This window comes from Mandrillus leucophaeus, unplaced genomic scaffold, assembly GCF_000951045.1.
Source record: "Mandrillus leucophaeus isolate KB7577 unplaced genomic scaffold, Mleu.le_1.0 Scaffold588, whole genome shotgun sequence".
Classification (NCBI taxonomy): Eukaryota; Metazoa; Chordata; class Mammalia; order Primates; family Cercopithecidae; genus Mandrillus; species Mandrillus leucophaeus.
In genome coordinates this window covers 1,664,811-1,680,605 of record NW_012106341.1, presented here as the reverse complement: position 1 = coordinate 1,680,605, position 15,795 = coordinate 1,664,811, and the positions used below count along the sequence as shown (strand labels likewise).

General features: G+C 37.7%; 1 protein-coding gene across 2 annotated transcripts in view; it reads left to right on the top strand.

Moving 5' to 3' along the window:
• Positions 1-15,795, top strand: part of DOCK4 (dedicator of cytokinesis 4) — a 491,532-nt gene that overhangs the window by 287,990 nt on the left and 187,747 nt on the right. For both annotated transcript variants that reach the window (XM_011999203.1, XM_011999202.1), the window contains exon 13: positions 9,466-9,591. In XM_011999203.1, coding sequence (XP_011854593.1) covers positions 9,466-9,591 — 126 coding nt within the window. The remainder of the gene's footprint in view (positions 1-9,465; positions 9,592-15,795) is intronic.

Below are 15,795 nucleotides of genomic sequence, written 5' to 3'. Positions count from 1 at the left end.
TTAGTAGAGATGGGGTTTTACCATATTGGCCAGGATAGTCTCAATCTCCTGACCTCAAGATCTGCCCACCTCGGCCTCCCAAAGTCCTGGGATTACAGGCATGAGCCACTGTGCCCGGCCCTCTTTTTTCTTTCTTTTCATTTTAAATTGGCTTTGAAAGTGTATCTAAAAGAGGAGATACATCCCAAATTTAAGCAGTAGCAACATTAATAGCATAAGTATCTAGTGCTGCAAGATGACAGTGTTAAAGGACAGCTGTAATTTGGGTACTTTGGTCCTACTGGGTAGAGGCTTTAAGTAGAAGCTAGGCCCCTTTCATCATGTAATTAACACATTGTTAAGCAGACCTCTGGTAGTGTTCAGAGCTCCCATTTTCCCATCTGCATCTTGATTTCTCCATCTAACCTGGCTCATTTGTACACACCAGTCTCTTCCTAATATTCTGGCTTTTGTTTCAGAATATCCAGTAGTATTGTCTCTGGACAATAACTCATTATCCAGTAGTATTGTCTCACTTGATACCTCACACTTTCTAGAAATTTGACTTTCTTTCTTTCCTCTGTTTTGCAGACTCTCAGAGCCTGTCTCTGACCTCCCAGTGTAAATGCCTCATCTTAATCAGTCAGAATTTTACTGCTTGGTGTAGCTAGGATGTGCCTCTGAAAAGTTTTCACTGGCTTTGAGTTGAACTCCAAACAGGATATATAGCTTCTAATGTATTTACTTAAAAATTCAATTATCTTATCTTATAGATATAACACATGACATTCTAATGCATAAAGCAAAGCTTAGATGATTAATTTTGTAAATTAAGCACATAGGAAGGAATAGTTGTAAAAATTTGTGCTTTGATAATATTGAGACCCTAGGTATTTCAAAAATGAACAGGTTTTACTGAAAGTGATTTTTGAAAGAATCTAGCAATATCATCTTTAGGAAGTTTTGCTAATACCTCATGCTGTTAGTAATTTTGTAGTACAAGTTTAGAAATTCCACCAATTGTGTTTTGCTCTTAGCCCCCACCTCCCAAACACATACAAAGTATGCAAGTACTGTCACGAAACAGTGTTTTGAGAGTTCACTACAGAATGGCAGTGTGAAGAGCTGCACCATCCTGTTCCAACAGAACAACCATTATTGATGAAAATCATATTTTCTTTTAGATTTTAAATTAAATTATTTTTCTTATTTATTTGTTTTTAAAAATGAAATGGGGACTCACTATATTGGCCAGGTTGGTCTTGAACTGGCCTTAAGCAATCCTCCCACCTTGGCCTCCCAAAGGATTATAGGTATGAGCCAATGTGCCTGGTCAAAAATCGTATTTTAAAACAGTACTGATGTCTAGAAATCTTCCTAAGTGTAGACAGCAAATAAAGAGTAACTACCAACTCCTGATAAGAATCAAGAGAGTTGGTGAAACTTATGTCACATCTCATTTTCTCCTTCCTGCCTGCACCAACTCAGCGTGATGAAAATTCCACTCCATACACATGTAGCCAAGAAGATGGGATTCCCTCTCCCTTCACCTTCCAGGCAAGGTATATGGTATCTCACCAGGAGAGGGTAGGCTACTAGCATTTTGCATTTCTTCTGGTCCCAGTTCCATAGCCTAAAAAAAGTAAATGTGTAACCTACTCCATATCGTCACTTCCACACCTGTGATGCATGGAATCCCTGTGAAAAAAACAACACCCACTAAAGATGAATTGTGATAAAATGATAACAATTAGCAATCAATGAGGCAGAGTAAGCAAATGCAACAAATGAGAATCATGATCTTTTGAAATTTTAGGTAATAAACTATCAGGAAAAGAAGTAGCAAAAGAGATTCCTAATGAAAAAGAAAACATCATGAAAAAAATGAAATGAGATTTTTAAACCCGTACATCAAAAGAATATTGAGTATGTATATTCCAGCATTACTCAAGGCACTGGTATACGGTTTTTGACAATGAAAAATCTTTGCCTTCTTTGTGTGTAAATTCTGGTGGTTAAAGAGAAGTAAATAGAACTTGTAAAATTCTTTTTAAATATGTTATTAAAATAAGAACTCAGTGGACTACTTAAATAGCAAACAAGCATAGTTGAAAAATGAATTAGTAAAGTTATAACTTAAAATATTAGCCTGAATGCTACCCAAGGGGTAAATGCAATGGAATAACCTGAATAAACATTTAAGAGCAGTAAAGGATTGAATGAAAAGACCAGCATACATCTAGGAGGAATTCCAGAAGGAACAAATAAAGTATGTGGATAAGCTGCAATATTTGAAAAGGTTGAGAATTTGTAGAGCTTTTGCAGGCGATAAAATATGCAGATGAAGGAAGAAAATGTTATAAGTAGGATAAATAAAATTAAAGTTATATCTAGATAAATTAAGTAACTTTTGCAGAGGATAAAATACCCAGATAAAAGAAGCAAAAGTTATAAGCAGGATAAATAAAATTAAAGTCATATCTAGATAAATTATGGTGAAACTGCAGAACACCAAAGACAAAATCAGAAACCAGAGAGAAAATACTGATTACCTAAAAAGAAATAATAGTCTTAGCAGCAGTTACAGAGGTCAGAATATTATGGGATAATATGTTAAAACTGCTGGGAGCAAGTGGCCAACTTTGAATTCTTTACTTGCCGAACTGTTACAGTCATTGCTTGGCATCCATGGGAAACTGGTTCCAGGATCTCTGAGGATACCAAAATTTGCAAATGCTGAAGTCTCTTACATAAAATGGCATATACTATTTACATATATCCTATGCACATCCTCTCATATACTTTAAATTATCTCTAGCTTATGTGTAATACCTAATACAATGTAAATGGTATCTAAATGATTGTTATACTGTATTGTTTTTTGTGGTTACTGTTGTTATATTGTTATTTTTTATTGATTTGATTTTTCCAAATATTTTTGACACCCAGATGGTTGAATCCATAGATGCAGAGCCCCACAGAACAAAAGGCCTGCCATATTTAAAAGGGGGAGTAAAATAAAATTTCAGATAAAGACTTGGAGATTTTACATTCACATCCACTGAAACAACTAGTCAGAGTTCATCATCAGGAGTAAAGAACTGAACTCAGGCCGGGCGCAGTGGATCTCGCCTGTAATCCCAGCACTTTGGGAGGCTGAGGCGGGTGGATCACGAGGTCAGGAGATCGAGACCATCCTGGCTAACATGGTGAAACCTCATCTCTACTGAAAATATAAAAATTAGCCGGGTGTGGTGGCGCGTGCCTGTAGTCCCAGCTACTTGGGAAGCTGAGGCAGGAGAATTGCTTGAACCTGGGTGGCAGAGATTGCAGTGAGCCAAGATCGCGCCACTGCGCTCCAGCCTGGGAGACAGAATGAGACTCCATCTCAAAAAAAAAGAACTGAACCCAGAAGGAAAGAAATGTAAGAAGCAAGTGTGTACAAAGAGAACAGTAAATGTCAGGATAAATCTAGTTAAGCATTGACTGCAAACAGCAACAATTTAAAAACATATCATCATCAGAGTTTAAAAGATCGAAGTTCCCGGATTTGTTCCAGAAGAGAGTAGAGCTATTGATTAAATTTAGTCTTTAAGTCAATTACTTATGTTAAACGTTTAAAGAATAGAAATAGTATGTATAATTTCTAGAACTATAGAGCCATGAATAAGGGAATAAGAAAACTCAATCCATTTAGAGGGTAGAAATGAAAAAGAAGGGGGAAAAAAAGCAAATAAAAATCGTATTTGAAAAATAAAATAAGATAGCAGCGTAACCTCTCCTCCTGACTAAATTACATACTAAGGATCTTCTAAAGAATATTACAGAATTTGTCACTTGTTCAGAGCATTGACTTATTAGTATCTGAGGACAACACCGTAATCCCCATGTCATTAGGAATTTCACCACCTTCACATACGTCTAATTGTACGTATCGTCTATTTGTATTTCTCAGTTATGTCTTTGTCAGGTCTCACATGTTAGAGGATTGTTCTCAATACACAGACATATTTATTTGCCTTTGAAACCTTTATAGAACTTAATAACAATATTTGAATTTATCTGGTGGTAAGTGGGCACAACTATTAAAAGGAATATTTTATTTGTATATGACACTAAGGGGACTTTGACCATTTTTTGATGAAATCTAATTTGTTGATACTCATGGTAGGGAGGAATGAGAACAGAAACAATGGTAGACATAATGATAGTGGCAGTGGCAGTTGTAGCAGTAGCAGCTGACATTTTTGAGCGCTTCGTTTGTGCTAAGCATTACCTATTTTATGGAATTGGTATCATTATCTTTACTTTACAGATGTGGAAACCAAAGCACACAGAGGTTAAGGTTGAGACAGGCACTTGCAGCCATATGATATAATTCTTAAACTGCACACTTAATAACAACATGTATTTATCAAATATATTTATCACGGTTTTCCATTTTTGCATTGCTGTACATTCATAGCTACATGTTATTTGGTTTATTAGTGGCAAAATGGCTCATGTATTCTAAAATTTCAGCTGCTACTTAAAAATCATGCTATGCTTCCCATTTTTAATGTAAAATTGCAGAATTTCATGAATTTAAAAGGAGCCAACTTGTAGAATAAATGAGTTTCGATTCTCATGAAATTAGAGCTTCCAAGCAATCAGCCACATTTGGCTTAAAAGATACCAAGCCTTTCTTTCGTCTACTACTACTCTGTAAGCTGAACTTAACCATGAATCATATGTTGTTTTGTGGCAGACTCCAGAGTAATGACTATGCCTTTTGTTTAAAATTAAATGTTAAGTATTTATCATTGGGCTTGAACATCTAGGCTGATGTGAAAGTTCACTTTAATGATTATGTTTCTTCCAAGAAGGGGGACATTTCTCCCATAGCAATTTCGTTTTGGGCACTTATATTAAGGGCTATAAAAAGTGACTTAAAATACTATTTATATAAACAAAATTAGGTTAAATTTTATGAAATTAAATTGTATGAAATTTTATGAAATTAAAATTTTATGAAATTCAGATTCAATCTAATTTTACAGGTTGTCATAAATTCCAATAAAAAATTCCCTAAACTTTCCAATTCTTTCCATGATAATTTTTTCTTATTTTAATATTCCTATCATACCCATAATCCATTCTGTTTTATATTCTCTCTCTTTCTCTCTCTCTCTGTATATGTTTCTTATTTTCATTGTTAGATTATCAGTTCCTTGGGAGTAGGAACACTATTATATACATCCTTAAATCCCACTTTCCACCCTCCTCTCCAGCCATAAGTTACTGCTGCTCAGAGTGTGCATTTTGAACTGTGGCAGGAATAAGGTAAAATGTACAGATAAAATTTAAGAAGTTGCCCCAACCCCAGAGATAGCAGATAAGGCCAGGACAGTGAAGTAGGATGACAAGAAAGAAAATGGAAAGAAAAATACCTTTCTCCAAACAATGCCCTATGTCATAACCCGGAAAAGACAGGGCTAATCCTCAGGTAATTGGAATGTGTAAATATTTGTCTTTTTTGCCCCAGCTTTAATAAAATATAATTGACAATTAAAAATTGTACATATTTATGGCATACAATGTGATGTTTTCATATATGTATACACTGTTAAATGATTAAATCAAGCTAATTAGCGTATCACCCTCACCCTCATTTTAAAATGTTTTAAAATCCACTCAGCAATTTTTATGTATACAGTCTATTATTATTAACCATGTCACCATGCCATACAATAGCTCTCTAGAATGTCTTCATCTTGTCCAACTGAAACTTCGTCTCCTGTGACCAAAATCTCCTGGTTTACTCTCCCCAACCCCCACATCCCCCACCCTCTCCAATCCCTGGCAACCATCATTCCACTCTCTGCTTCTATGAGTTCAACGTTTTTAGAAGGAATGTGTAAATATTTGCTGTGTCTCTCCTTTGTAGTGATGAGTAGTTTCTTAGTCTTCATTATGTTATTTCTTACTGTTCTGGCGGCTCATTTATCCAGCCTCTTGGTTGTGGTCATGATAATTAAGGACCACAGTAAAAATAGAATCTGGAGTTTCCTTGATTGGAAAATAAATGGAATTGCAGTGGCTCTTTGTGGGCTGGTCCCTGTGGACTCACTCTCAGAATCATGTTTTTTCTTTGTGTTCCTACTCTTTGATGTTTCTTAGTCATATGTTGTGGTTTCTTTGTGGAAAGAGTTGATGATTTGGGCAGAGCCAGATACATTGTGGTCAAACGCTGTGTCCTCTTAACCTTTGTAATTCTTGATGTCTGTGAATTCTTCATTCTGGAGAAATTAGGGAACCTCCGAATGGCAGTAACTGCCCTCCCCCACAACCCCCATTATCATCACTTGGCTAGTCAAATGGCATAATTACACTGAGGGCTTTGATCTATATTGCTCTAAACCTTCAGGTTGAAAACTACCGTATCTTTCAAACTTTTAGTATGCATCCAAGTCTGAAATGCCTGCTTTTCCTTTTCCCCACACTGTGTTGTCTATTGTCCTGTCATTTTCCCATTCCCTTCCCTTCTCCACTGACTGACTCCTCTCTGTCGACTGTCTCCATTAAATGGGTCCTCTCTGTCTTTTTGCACTCTCTTCCCTCTGTGGCCCTTGCTCTTTACAGAACACTGATATATTTCTGTTTGTTATTACTCTCCCTCCGTCTATGTCTTTTCCAAAACATTTTTTTCTCCTTTTCCTGTCTTCTTTAATTTTCGTAAGGATTCACCGTCTCTCTGACCCAATGATTTTCTTTTCTGCTTGTCTTATCCTCTGTAAAGTACAGTATTCAACTTATTTATTTATTTATTTATTTTTAAAGTCGCTGCTGGCTTCTATAGGGCAAAACAAGAATCTTGGTCAGTTTTCCTCTCTCCAGCTTCTATTGTGAATAGCATAATCTCTTTGTTTTTTTCATTACTCTTGAGTCCTTTTCTTCCTTTATGTGTACCACATAATGTTGCTAGTGTCTCTGATCAGATCTTTCACTGAGAAGCCCCAGTAAAATGATCTTCACTTGAAAAAATTACAGGATCTTAAGAATTTTGTTAAATTCATCTTATTCTGTACTGGAAAGCATTGCTCATATAGTACATCAGGATTTGAACAGTGTTTCCCCAGCAGGAAGAACTGTTGTTATGTACTGGGTCTGGCAAACACTGATATTCTACAAATACCAGATCCTGGTGATGCTAATGATGATGGCAATGAAGTGGGTGAGTATTTTGAAGGCAAAAGGACAGAAGTGGGAGAAGAACAGAGACACCCATGATTAGGTGGGGGTAGAGTGTGAGTCAGGAAGAAATAGCTGCTGGGACAGATGGATCATAACACATGTTCGTTTGTCTTCGTTCTTCTGCCTCTAGGTTTTAAACGGTTCCAGTAGTATCACATAAAGTGCCCAAAAGCTTCTCTGATGATAGTTGTCTCCGTCAAATCATCCAGATGGCTTATTCTCCCCTTCTTCATTTCCCTGGCCATGGAAAGACAGACGCTCTCCATTTTATTGTTATCAGTCACCTAACTCAGAGTGAATGGGATGGAGCTGGAGAGGGAGATAAGGGATTGTTAGGTTTAACTGGGATGCAGATTTGAAGTTCTGAGGATGTGCCAGACTTTAGCTCTTGGAGACATTCTGTTGGTGCACAAACTGGAAAGTATGAGGACACGATCATGTCGTCGTGTCCCTGTCCTCCTTTTTAGCTCCGATTTGGGCCTCAGGAGAGGCTCCAGTTTCTCTCTGAGCCTAAAGCCTTTCTTTTTTCTTTCCTTCTTTTTTTATTTTTTGTTTATAAATTTTCCTGATATTTTAACCACTCTATTGAAAAACAAGCAAACCAACCAAAAAAGAAAAAAACACTACTTTCATTGTTATTGTTTGTTTGCTCTGTTATTGAAAGAGAGTAAAAGGGAACATCTTCCTCTAGACATATGACAAATAAACTGGCACTGCACCCAGCCAGCAAATTCATCTTTAAATTGACTTCAGGTTAATGATGACTGAATGTTTTTAAAAATAAGTCAACTTTTACTGGTTTCATTTTCTATCACTAATGTAGTAAATATAGATGGGAGATATTTTTGTCCTTCTTATTTTTAAACATATAGGCCAGGTGCGGTGGCTCACACCTATAATCCCAGCACTTTGGGAGGACGAGGAGGGCAGATCACAAGGTCAAGAGTTCGAGACCATCCTGGTCAACATGGTGAAACCCTTTCTCTACTAAAAACGCCAAAACTAGTTGGGCGTGGTGGTGTGTGCCTGTAGTCCCAGCTACTCAGTGGGCTGAGGCAGGAGAACCGCTTGAACCCGGGAGGTGGAGGTTGCAGTGAGCTGAGATCACGCCACCGTACTCCAGCCTGGTGACAGAGCATGATTCTGTCTCCAAAAAACCAAAACCAAAACAAAACAAAACATGGGGGAAAGGGTGGGAGGGGGGTGAGGGATAAAAGACTACAAATTGGGTTCAGAGTATACTACTCAGATGATGGGTGCACCAAAATCTCACAAACCACCACTAGAGAACTTACTCATGTAACTAAATACCATCTGTTCCTCAATAGCCCATGGAAATAAAAAAGTAAAAAATATAATAATTTGGCTATCTTAAAAAATTAAAACATAGGAAGATAAACGAAGAAGGAAGGAAAAAGCTGAAAGAGAAGCGCTATCTTTGGAATATGTATACAGACATATTCACAATGATACGACATTAATTTTTTTGTACTTCTTGCCTGGAAATTGAGAAAATAATATATGATGAAAAGTGTTTTGCATCTTCTGTATATCCCGCTATGGTAATGTCACTATAATTGTGGTAAAAATAATAATTTTTTCTACTTTACTGACTAAATTCTCTTTTGTTTGTCAAAGTGTCCTGTATCCTGCTAAATTCTCCTCACTAGAAAATCATGTCATCCTAAGTTTCTACTGTATATATTATTAATATAATCCTAGTTTCATTATAATCAGCTTTATTGCTTCTGTTTGAAGAAAATCTCTTATCAGTATTCTTAAAATCCTTAAATTAATGTTTTCAGATTTATGTTTATGCTTTTGATATTTGATAAGCAACTATTCATAGACCTTATAGAGTTTTTTTTTTTTTTTAATCCTCCAATTTTGATGTCAGTATTTTTTAGGGCCAGGTGACCTTCATCTGTTGCTGGAATGAGTGTTGGTACAGGAACATGCTCCACCAAACTGGGGTTGGAGGAGAGATTTGGGCTTTGGAAGCCAGCTTGCCTTTTAGAGTTCTGCTCATTTTCTCCACTTGCTCTGACCCTCCTTATGAATGGGAAACTCAGATGTTGAAGTTGGAAAAGTGTTATTCAGATATGATTCATATAGATTCTGTTGATTTTGTCAGAATATTAACCCTTAGTTTAAAACCATGATACTCTAAATTTGGGCTTGTTGCAATACATCAGTTTCTCTTTATTCTATTTCTATTCTGGTTTTAACTTGGGTATCTCTCATTTGTTTTAGGTTTAGCAGTTTCCTTACAGCTATTGCACGGAGACATTGAACAAATCAGAAGAGAATATTCATCAGTATTTTCTCATGGAGTATCCATAACGAGGAAGCTGGGATTTTCAAATATTATTATGCCTGGTAGGTGACTTGGAACATATCAACATGATGAAATATGGGTATACTATCTGTTTTTGACATTTGAGAAATTTTTCAAATTGCCAGCTTTGAAGCATTCACATGGGCCATGCTGAAGAATGAAATGAGGTATGTGACTGTAAGTAAGCACATTTTTTTCTAAAATATCCTTCTCAATTTAATTTTAAAATTTTTCCCTTTATATAAATTTTCTGGTCAGTGATTTGAAGCTCAAAAATATCTTTACATTCTGATTATTCTAAAGTGGTTAACTTGTGGGGGCCATGGCTACATTTCATTATGACCAGGAGAAGAAGGAAAATGGAGATACTGTCCAGAAAATATTTTACTCCTTGATGGAAAACGTTGGTGAAGATGCTTAGAGGATATCCACAGTTTTGATAAAAACTTATTGAACACTAGTTAGCCATATGTAAATAAGCAGCCATATGCAAGTATTATATGTACTTCTATACCTTTTCCAGATCTATTTGTGTGTATGATTTAGCTCTATGTTAGTGCCCCCAGAATTCCCCAAAAGCAGAAAAGATGTGGGTTAAGGAGATTTACAGTGTGAAATGAATGCCAAATTCATTGAAACTGATGCATTTGGGAGTGGGTCAGTCCTAATCTCTCCACGAAAATAAATTTTTAAAAGCACATCCCTTTACATGCTTATGGAAATTTAGGGTTTTCTGAATGTGTTAATCTATAACTTATGAATTGGATAAGAATAGTACATTTGCTGATGAGGAAGGATATATATTTAGCAAAAATTGATTTAGTCAGTCAGCAGGCATTGACTGAGCATCAATCAAAACTTTGTGCCAGGAGCCAAAAGTTAAAATGTGAGTTCATTCATTCTACAAATAAATATTTAACACTTTCTATGTACAAAGGCATTCTTCCAGATACTGGGGCTATAATACTGAACACAACAGAAAAAACTCATAGCAGTTACTTTGTAATAAGGAATATTATAATAAATATGTAAGTAAAACATGTGTGTTCAAAGATGACGAATGCTAAGGTGAAAACCAGTGTGAAAACCAGTGTAGGTAAAGGGTTAGGGAATGTCTTAGATGGTAGTGGGTGGAGAGATGGAGATTTGAGTTAGGTAAGAAATTTAGGTGAGAAGGTAGTAGAGTAGAGACCTAAAAGACATGAGGAAGCCATGCAGATAAGAGGATTCCAGGCAGAGCAACAATAAGGGCAGTAGTCCTGCAGCCATAGAGGTGTGGCTTGTTTGAGGAACTGCAAGAAGGCCAACTTGGTCAAAATACAGTACTGGGGATGGGAGTAGAGATTCGAAGAGGAAAGTCGTGTGGACCTTGTAGGTCACAATCAGAACTTTGGCTCTTATTCAGAACGAGGAAGGAAACAGCTAGTGGGTTTGGAACAGAGGTGTGACACTGCTTTACATTGCCACAGGATCACTGGTTGCTGTATAGAGATTGTACCTGGAGGGAATGTGGGAGGGCAGCAGAGAAACAGGGAGACGGGTTTGGAGGCTGTTTGAGCTAATCCAGGTGAGTGGTGATCCTGTCCTCGAGCAAGGTGTTAGCAGTAGAGATGGTGAGAGTAAGACCTGTTCATGCTCTGCCTGTTCATTACAGTCCACAGGCAGAGACATACTGTAACTGGAAAGGAGTTGGAGAACGCGGCCTGGAGAGCACAGAGGAGGTGTAGAATCTTATTGAAGGAGTCTTGTTAAAATTTCCTGGGGAGGTAACACTTGAGCAGGGTCTTCAATGCTAATGATTCTAGGCCCACATCCCCTCAGTCTTTTCTCCACTGTACTAATAGCAAGTACCTGCTTTAATAGTGAAAGACTATGTGTCATAGCCAACATGGCTGTACCTCTGATGTTTCTTTGTTTGTTTGTTTATGTTTTCTTTTTTAGAGATGGGGTCTCACTCTGTTGTCCCGGTTGGTGTGCAGTGGCACAGTCATTGCTCACTGCAGTTTCAAACTCCTGGGCCCAAGTGATCCTCCCACTTCAACCTCCTGAGTAGCTAGGACTCCAAGCACATACCACCACACTTGGCTAATTAAGAAAAAAAAAAAATGTGTAAAGATGGGATCTCCCTATGTTGCCTAGGCTGGTCTCCAATCTGTGAGCTCAAGTTATCCTCCTGCTTTGGCCTCCCAAAATGCTTGGATGATAGGCTTGAGCCACAGTGCCTGGCCTACCTCCAATGTTAAAAGGAAATTTCTGGCCTGACGCGGTGGCTCATGTCTGTAACCCCAACACTTTGGGAGGCTGAGGTGGGTAGATCACCTGAGGTCAGGAGTTCAAGACCAGTCTGGCCAACATGGTGAAACCCTGTCTCTACTAAAAATACCAAAAATTAGCTGGGCATGTTGGCACGTGACTATAATTCCAGCTGCTCAGGAGGCTGAGGCAGGAGAATCACTTGAACCTGAGAGGCGAAGGTTGCAGTGAGCCAAGATCCTGCCACTACACTTCTGCCTGGGCAACAAGAGTGAAACTCCATCTGGAAAAAAAAAGAAAGGAAATTTCTATGCTCTAAAAATTTTTAATTTCTAAAATTCTGTGAAAGTCACAATTTTATGAGAGAATAGCCTTTTAAAAACTTTTGAAGTTTAAAACCAAAAAATAAAAATAAAAAAGTCTAATTGTCATTTAGTAATGAACCACTAGAGTTCTAGAAATTTCACCCTGTCCCTAGGAACACAGGTATGACCAGCTGGGGTTATCTTCAAAAACCCTTGTTTCTGTCTATGCCTATCTATTTCTTTGTGTGTGTCTGGACCTCTTATTTTCTTTCTCTTTTCCTGTCAGTCTTGATCTTAATCTTTCTTTTTTTCTTTTTCTTTTTATCTTCTTTCCTCCCTCCTCCATCTTCTTTCCCTCTTCTCTTCCTCCCCCTCTTCTGTTTCCTCCCTCCTCAGAATAGGACTAAGCTACATGGGTTACTGTGGCTTACATTTAAAATTTTTTTGACATATCCTCTTGTTTTTATAAATCAAGAAATGAGATTTTTTAAGTCATGAATTTTATTATAAAAGGACCTCACTTGTGTTTGGTCTTCTGTAGAAACAAAGAACTTCCACCCTTTTGTCTACAGATAGAAGATGACAAATAGCATACTAAGTAGTAGTATTTCTTGATGCTCCATACCCCACCCTCCACAACCAAGAAGAGGGAAAAACAATAGAAAGACCAAATAAAATAGTCTTAAATTGTTGACAGTATTTGTTTTAAATGAGGTCTTCTAAACCACCGTTTAAATCCCACGTGTAAGTGCAAGCAAAGGAAGTTGTATCTGACAAGGCACCTGGCATAGCTATGAGACCCAATAATGAGATTGCTATGAATAAAGACTTTAAATGACCAGTATCGCCCATTGCACCATTTTGTGATTGCTCTACTGAAATTCCTTTATGCAAGGAAGGCTGAGAGAACATCCTGTAAGTTTTCCTGAGATGACCTGACCTCGCTTAGGAACCCAGTCGGCCTGAGCATCTCATGGTATTGTTGTCGAAAATGACTGTTTGTAGAACTGTTTACTTGGTGGCATACCATTCTGTGGCTCTTAAAACCATTCATGATTTCCTTCAGTTGCTATAAATAGCTGGTATTTCCTCTTCAACAACAACAAAAAAAATTCATCCCACTGGAAAGCAAATTGATGGACAAATCTAATATTAAAAAAAAAAAAAAATTAGAGCAGAATGCAGCCAGCTGCTTGAAGAATTCCTCAGCTTGGTCTCTGGGCAGTATCATGGAGAAATGGAAAAATATAAATCAAGATGACACTTCACTGGCTGATTAATTGTCCAGGTTCTGCTGTGCTCACGCAGCTTTTGTGTGGCTTTAATGATGGACGTGAACTTTCTGTGGAATAAGGCTCGCTTCTGTCCCTTTCTGGTACCACCTTGTAATGCGAAGTCTATACTCTCCAGGAAAATTGTTCTTCCAGACATGTGTCTGTAGTGGAGGGGAGTACAAAAGAGGGTTTTTAAAAGCACTTCCTTCTCTTTGTTTTTTCCCTTTCTTCCTCTGGCTTTTTAATCTTCTATAATAGGAAAGGGAGAGATGTATGTATTTCCTTAAACAACTGAAAGCAACTTTAAAACTCAGTTGAATTTTTTACACTGGGAAACATGCAGTCATTGTTTTGTTTTCCTTGGTTAATTTCAGACTTGTCAATTCATTCTCACCAGTGGCTGTAATGAAAACTTGAGCTGAAATCTTCCATGAGAAAATGTATGTGAACAATATTTCTGATGCCAATGTTACAATGACAGTCTGCAAGCATAATTTTTTTTTCATTATCTAGATGTGTCCTTCAGAGTTAATTTGCATCTTTAGCATTCTGATAGGGGTCAGAACAGGTGAGGCACATGATTATACCAACAGGACCAAGTTTATGCACACAGTCACTGCCTCTCTGCAGAATGAATTATCTGCGATCCTGACAAGGACAAGAACATACATAAAACTCTTTTCAATCACACAATGTAATCAGTGCCAGACTCTTTTTGAAGTGGGAAAAGCATAGGCACAGCAATTCTCCACTGGTCTCACTATTGTACAGACAGGTCTCCTAGTGTGAGGAGGTGACCTGCTCATGTGCTTCTGAGTCATCATGAAGTCCTCTGGACTATTCCTTGTTTAAGGGTCTGTCGCACAGCACTTTATTTCTTAAGGTGTCAGACTTCCAACTGAGGAAAAACATTTTCTGTGAGACTCTGTCACTGCCACCTCCAAGCCAAATACCTCTGATTGAAGGAGTTCCACGGTCTGGGTGGGAGAGCAGCAAATTATTTAAATCAGTGCTTTCCAGTAGGAACATCATTTGAGCCATGAAGGTAATTTTAAATTTTTTAATAGCCACTTAAAAAAAATGAGAATAAAAGAGGTGAAATTAATTTTAACCATATATGTTATTTAACCCAAAATATCCAAAATATTATCATTTTAATAGGTGATCCATAGGAAAAACTACTGAGGAGTTATTTTACACTCTGTTTTCAACCTCAGTCTTTGAAAGCTGGCGAGTATCGTACATGTACAGCATGTCTCTTTTTAGCGAGTCACGTTTTAAGTGCTCCTTTGCCACAGGTGGCAGCAGTCACCCTCTTGGACAGCCCAGCTCTAAATATCTTAACAGACCCTATGCAAACAGGGCCTGGCCTATTGCTGAGTATCAGGAAGGTCTAAGTTTCCATCCGTCAGACATTCTGGAGCAAAGCTGACTGATGTGTCAGGAATGTCATGGAAGATCGGACTGTCTCCCCTGCACCCCAAATGTCCATTTTTTACTCTGTGATTGTTTCCAGACACAATTTTCTTTGCCTCCATCTTGATTTCATAACTTAAGCTTTCATGCCTATACCCTGTTTCTAGAGACTTGTTCCCATATATCACTTGGTTCAACTGTCATTCTTTGTTAGGGAACCCATCATTTATACATTTCAGTGCATTCACTTTTAGTAGGTCTGTGAAGCTCCTAACCCTAAAAAGTTTTTTGTTTTTGTTTTTTTTCTTTTTTCTTTTTTTTAAACAGGGTCTCCCTGTGTTACCCAGGCTGGAGTGTAGTAGTACAATCACGGCTCACTACAGTCTCAGCCTTCTGGGCTCAAGTGATCCTCCTGCCTCAGCCTCTTGAATGACTGGGACCACAGCAGGTGTGTCACCACACCCAACTAATTTTTTATTATTTGGAGAAATGAGATCTCCCTATGTTGTCCAGGCTGGTCTTGAACTCCTGGGCTCAAGTGATTCTCCTGCCTCAGCTTCCCAAAGTGCTGCGATGACAGGCATGAGCCACCATGCCCATCCCCTAAAAAGATTTAAGTGAAAACACTGGAGTGATAGAGTTGAGATTTGGGGGCTAGTTTTAATAGTAATCTCAGGATTTATTTAAGTTTATTTTATAAGTGTTATTCAAACCAATCCTCCTTTTTCTTTATCCAGTCTATCATTGATGGGCATTTGGGTTGGTTCAGAGTCTTTGCTATTATAAATAGTGCTGCAATAAACAAATGTGTGCATGTGTCTTTATAGTTCAAATAAGTCAAATTTCTATTTGGTCAAAGTTGACTAAATAATGATTTACAGACTGGAGTAAGAAGAACGTTATAGAGATGTTTGTCTTATGTTTAAGAAAATAAACAATTTTGAAGGATATGAACAGACACTTCTCAAAAGAAGACAGTTATGCGACCAAGCAACAT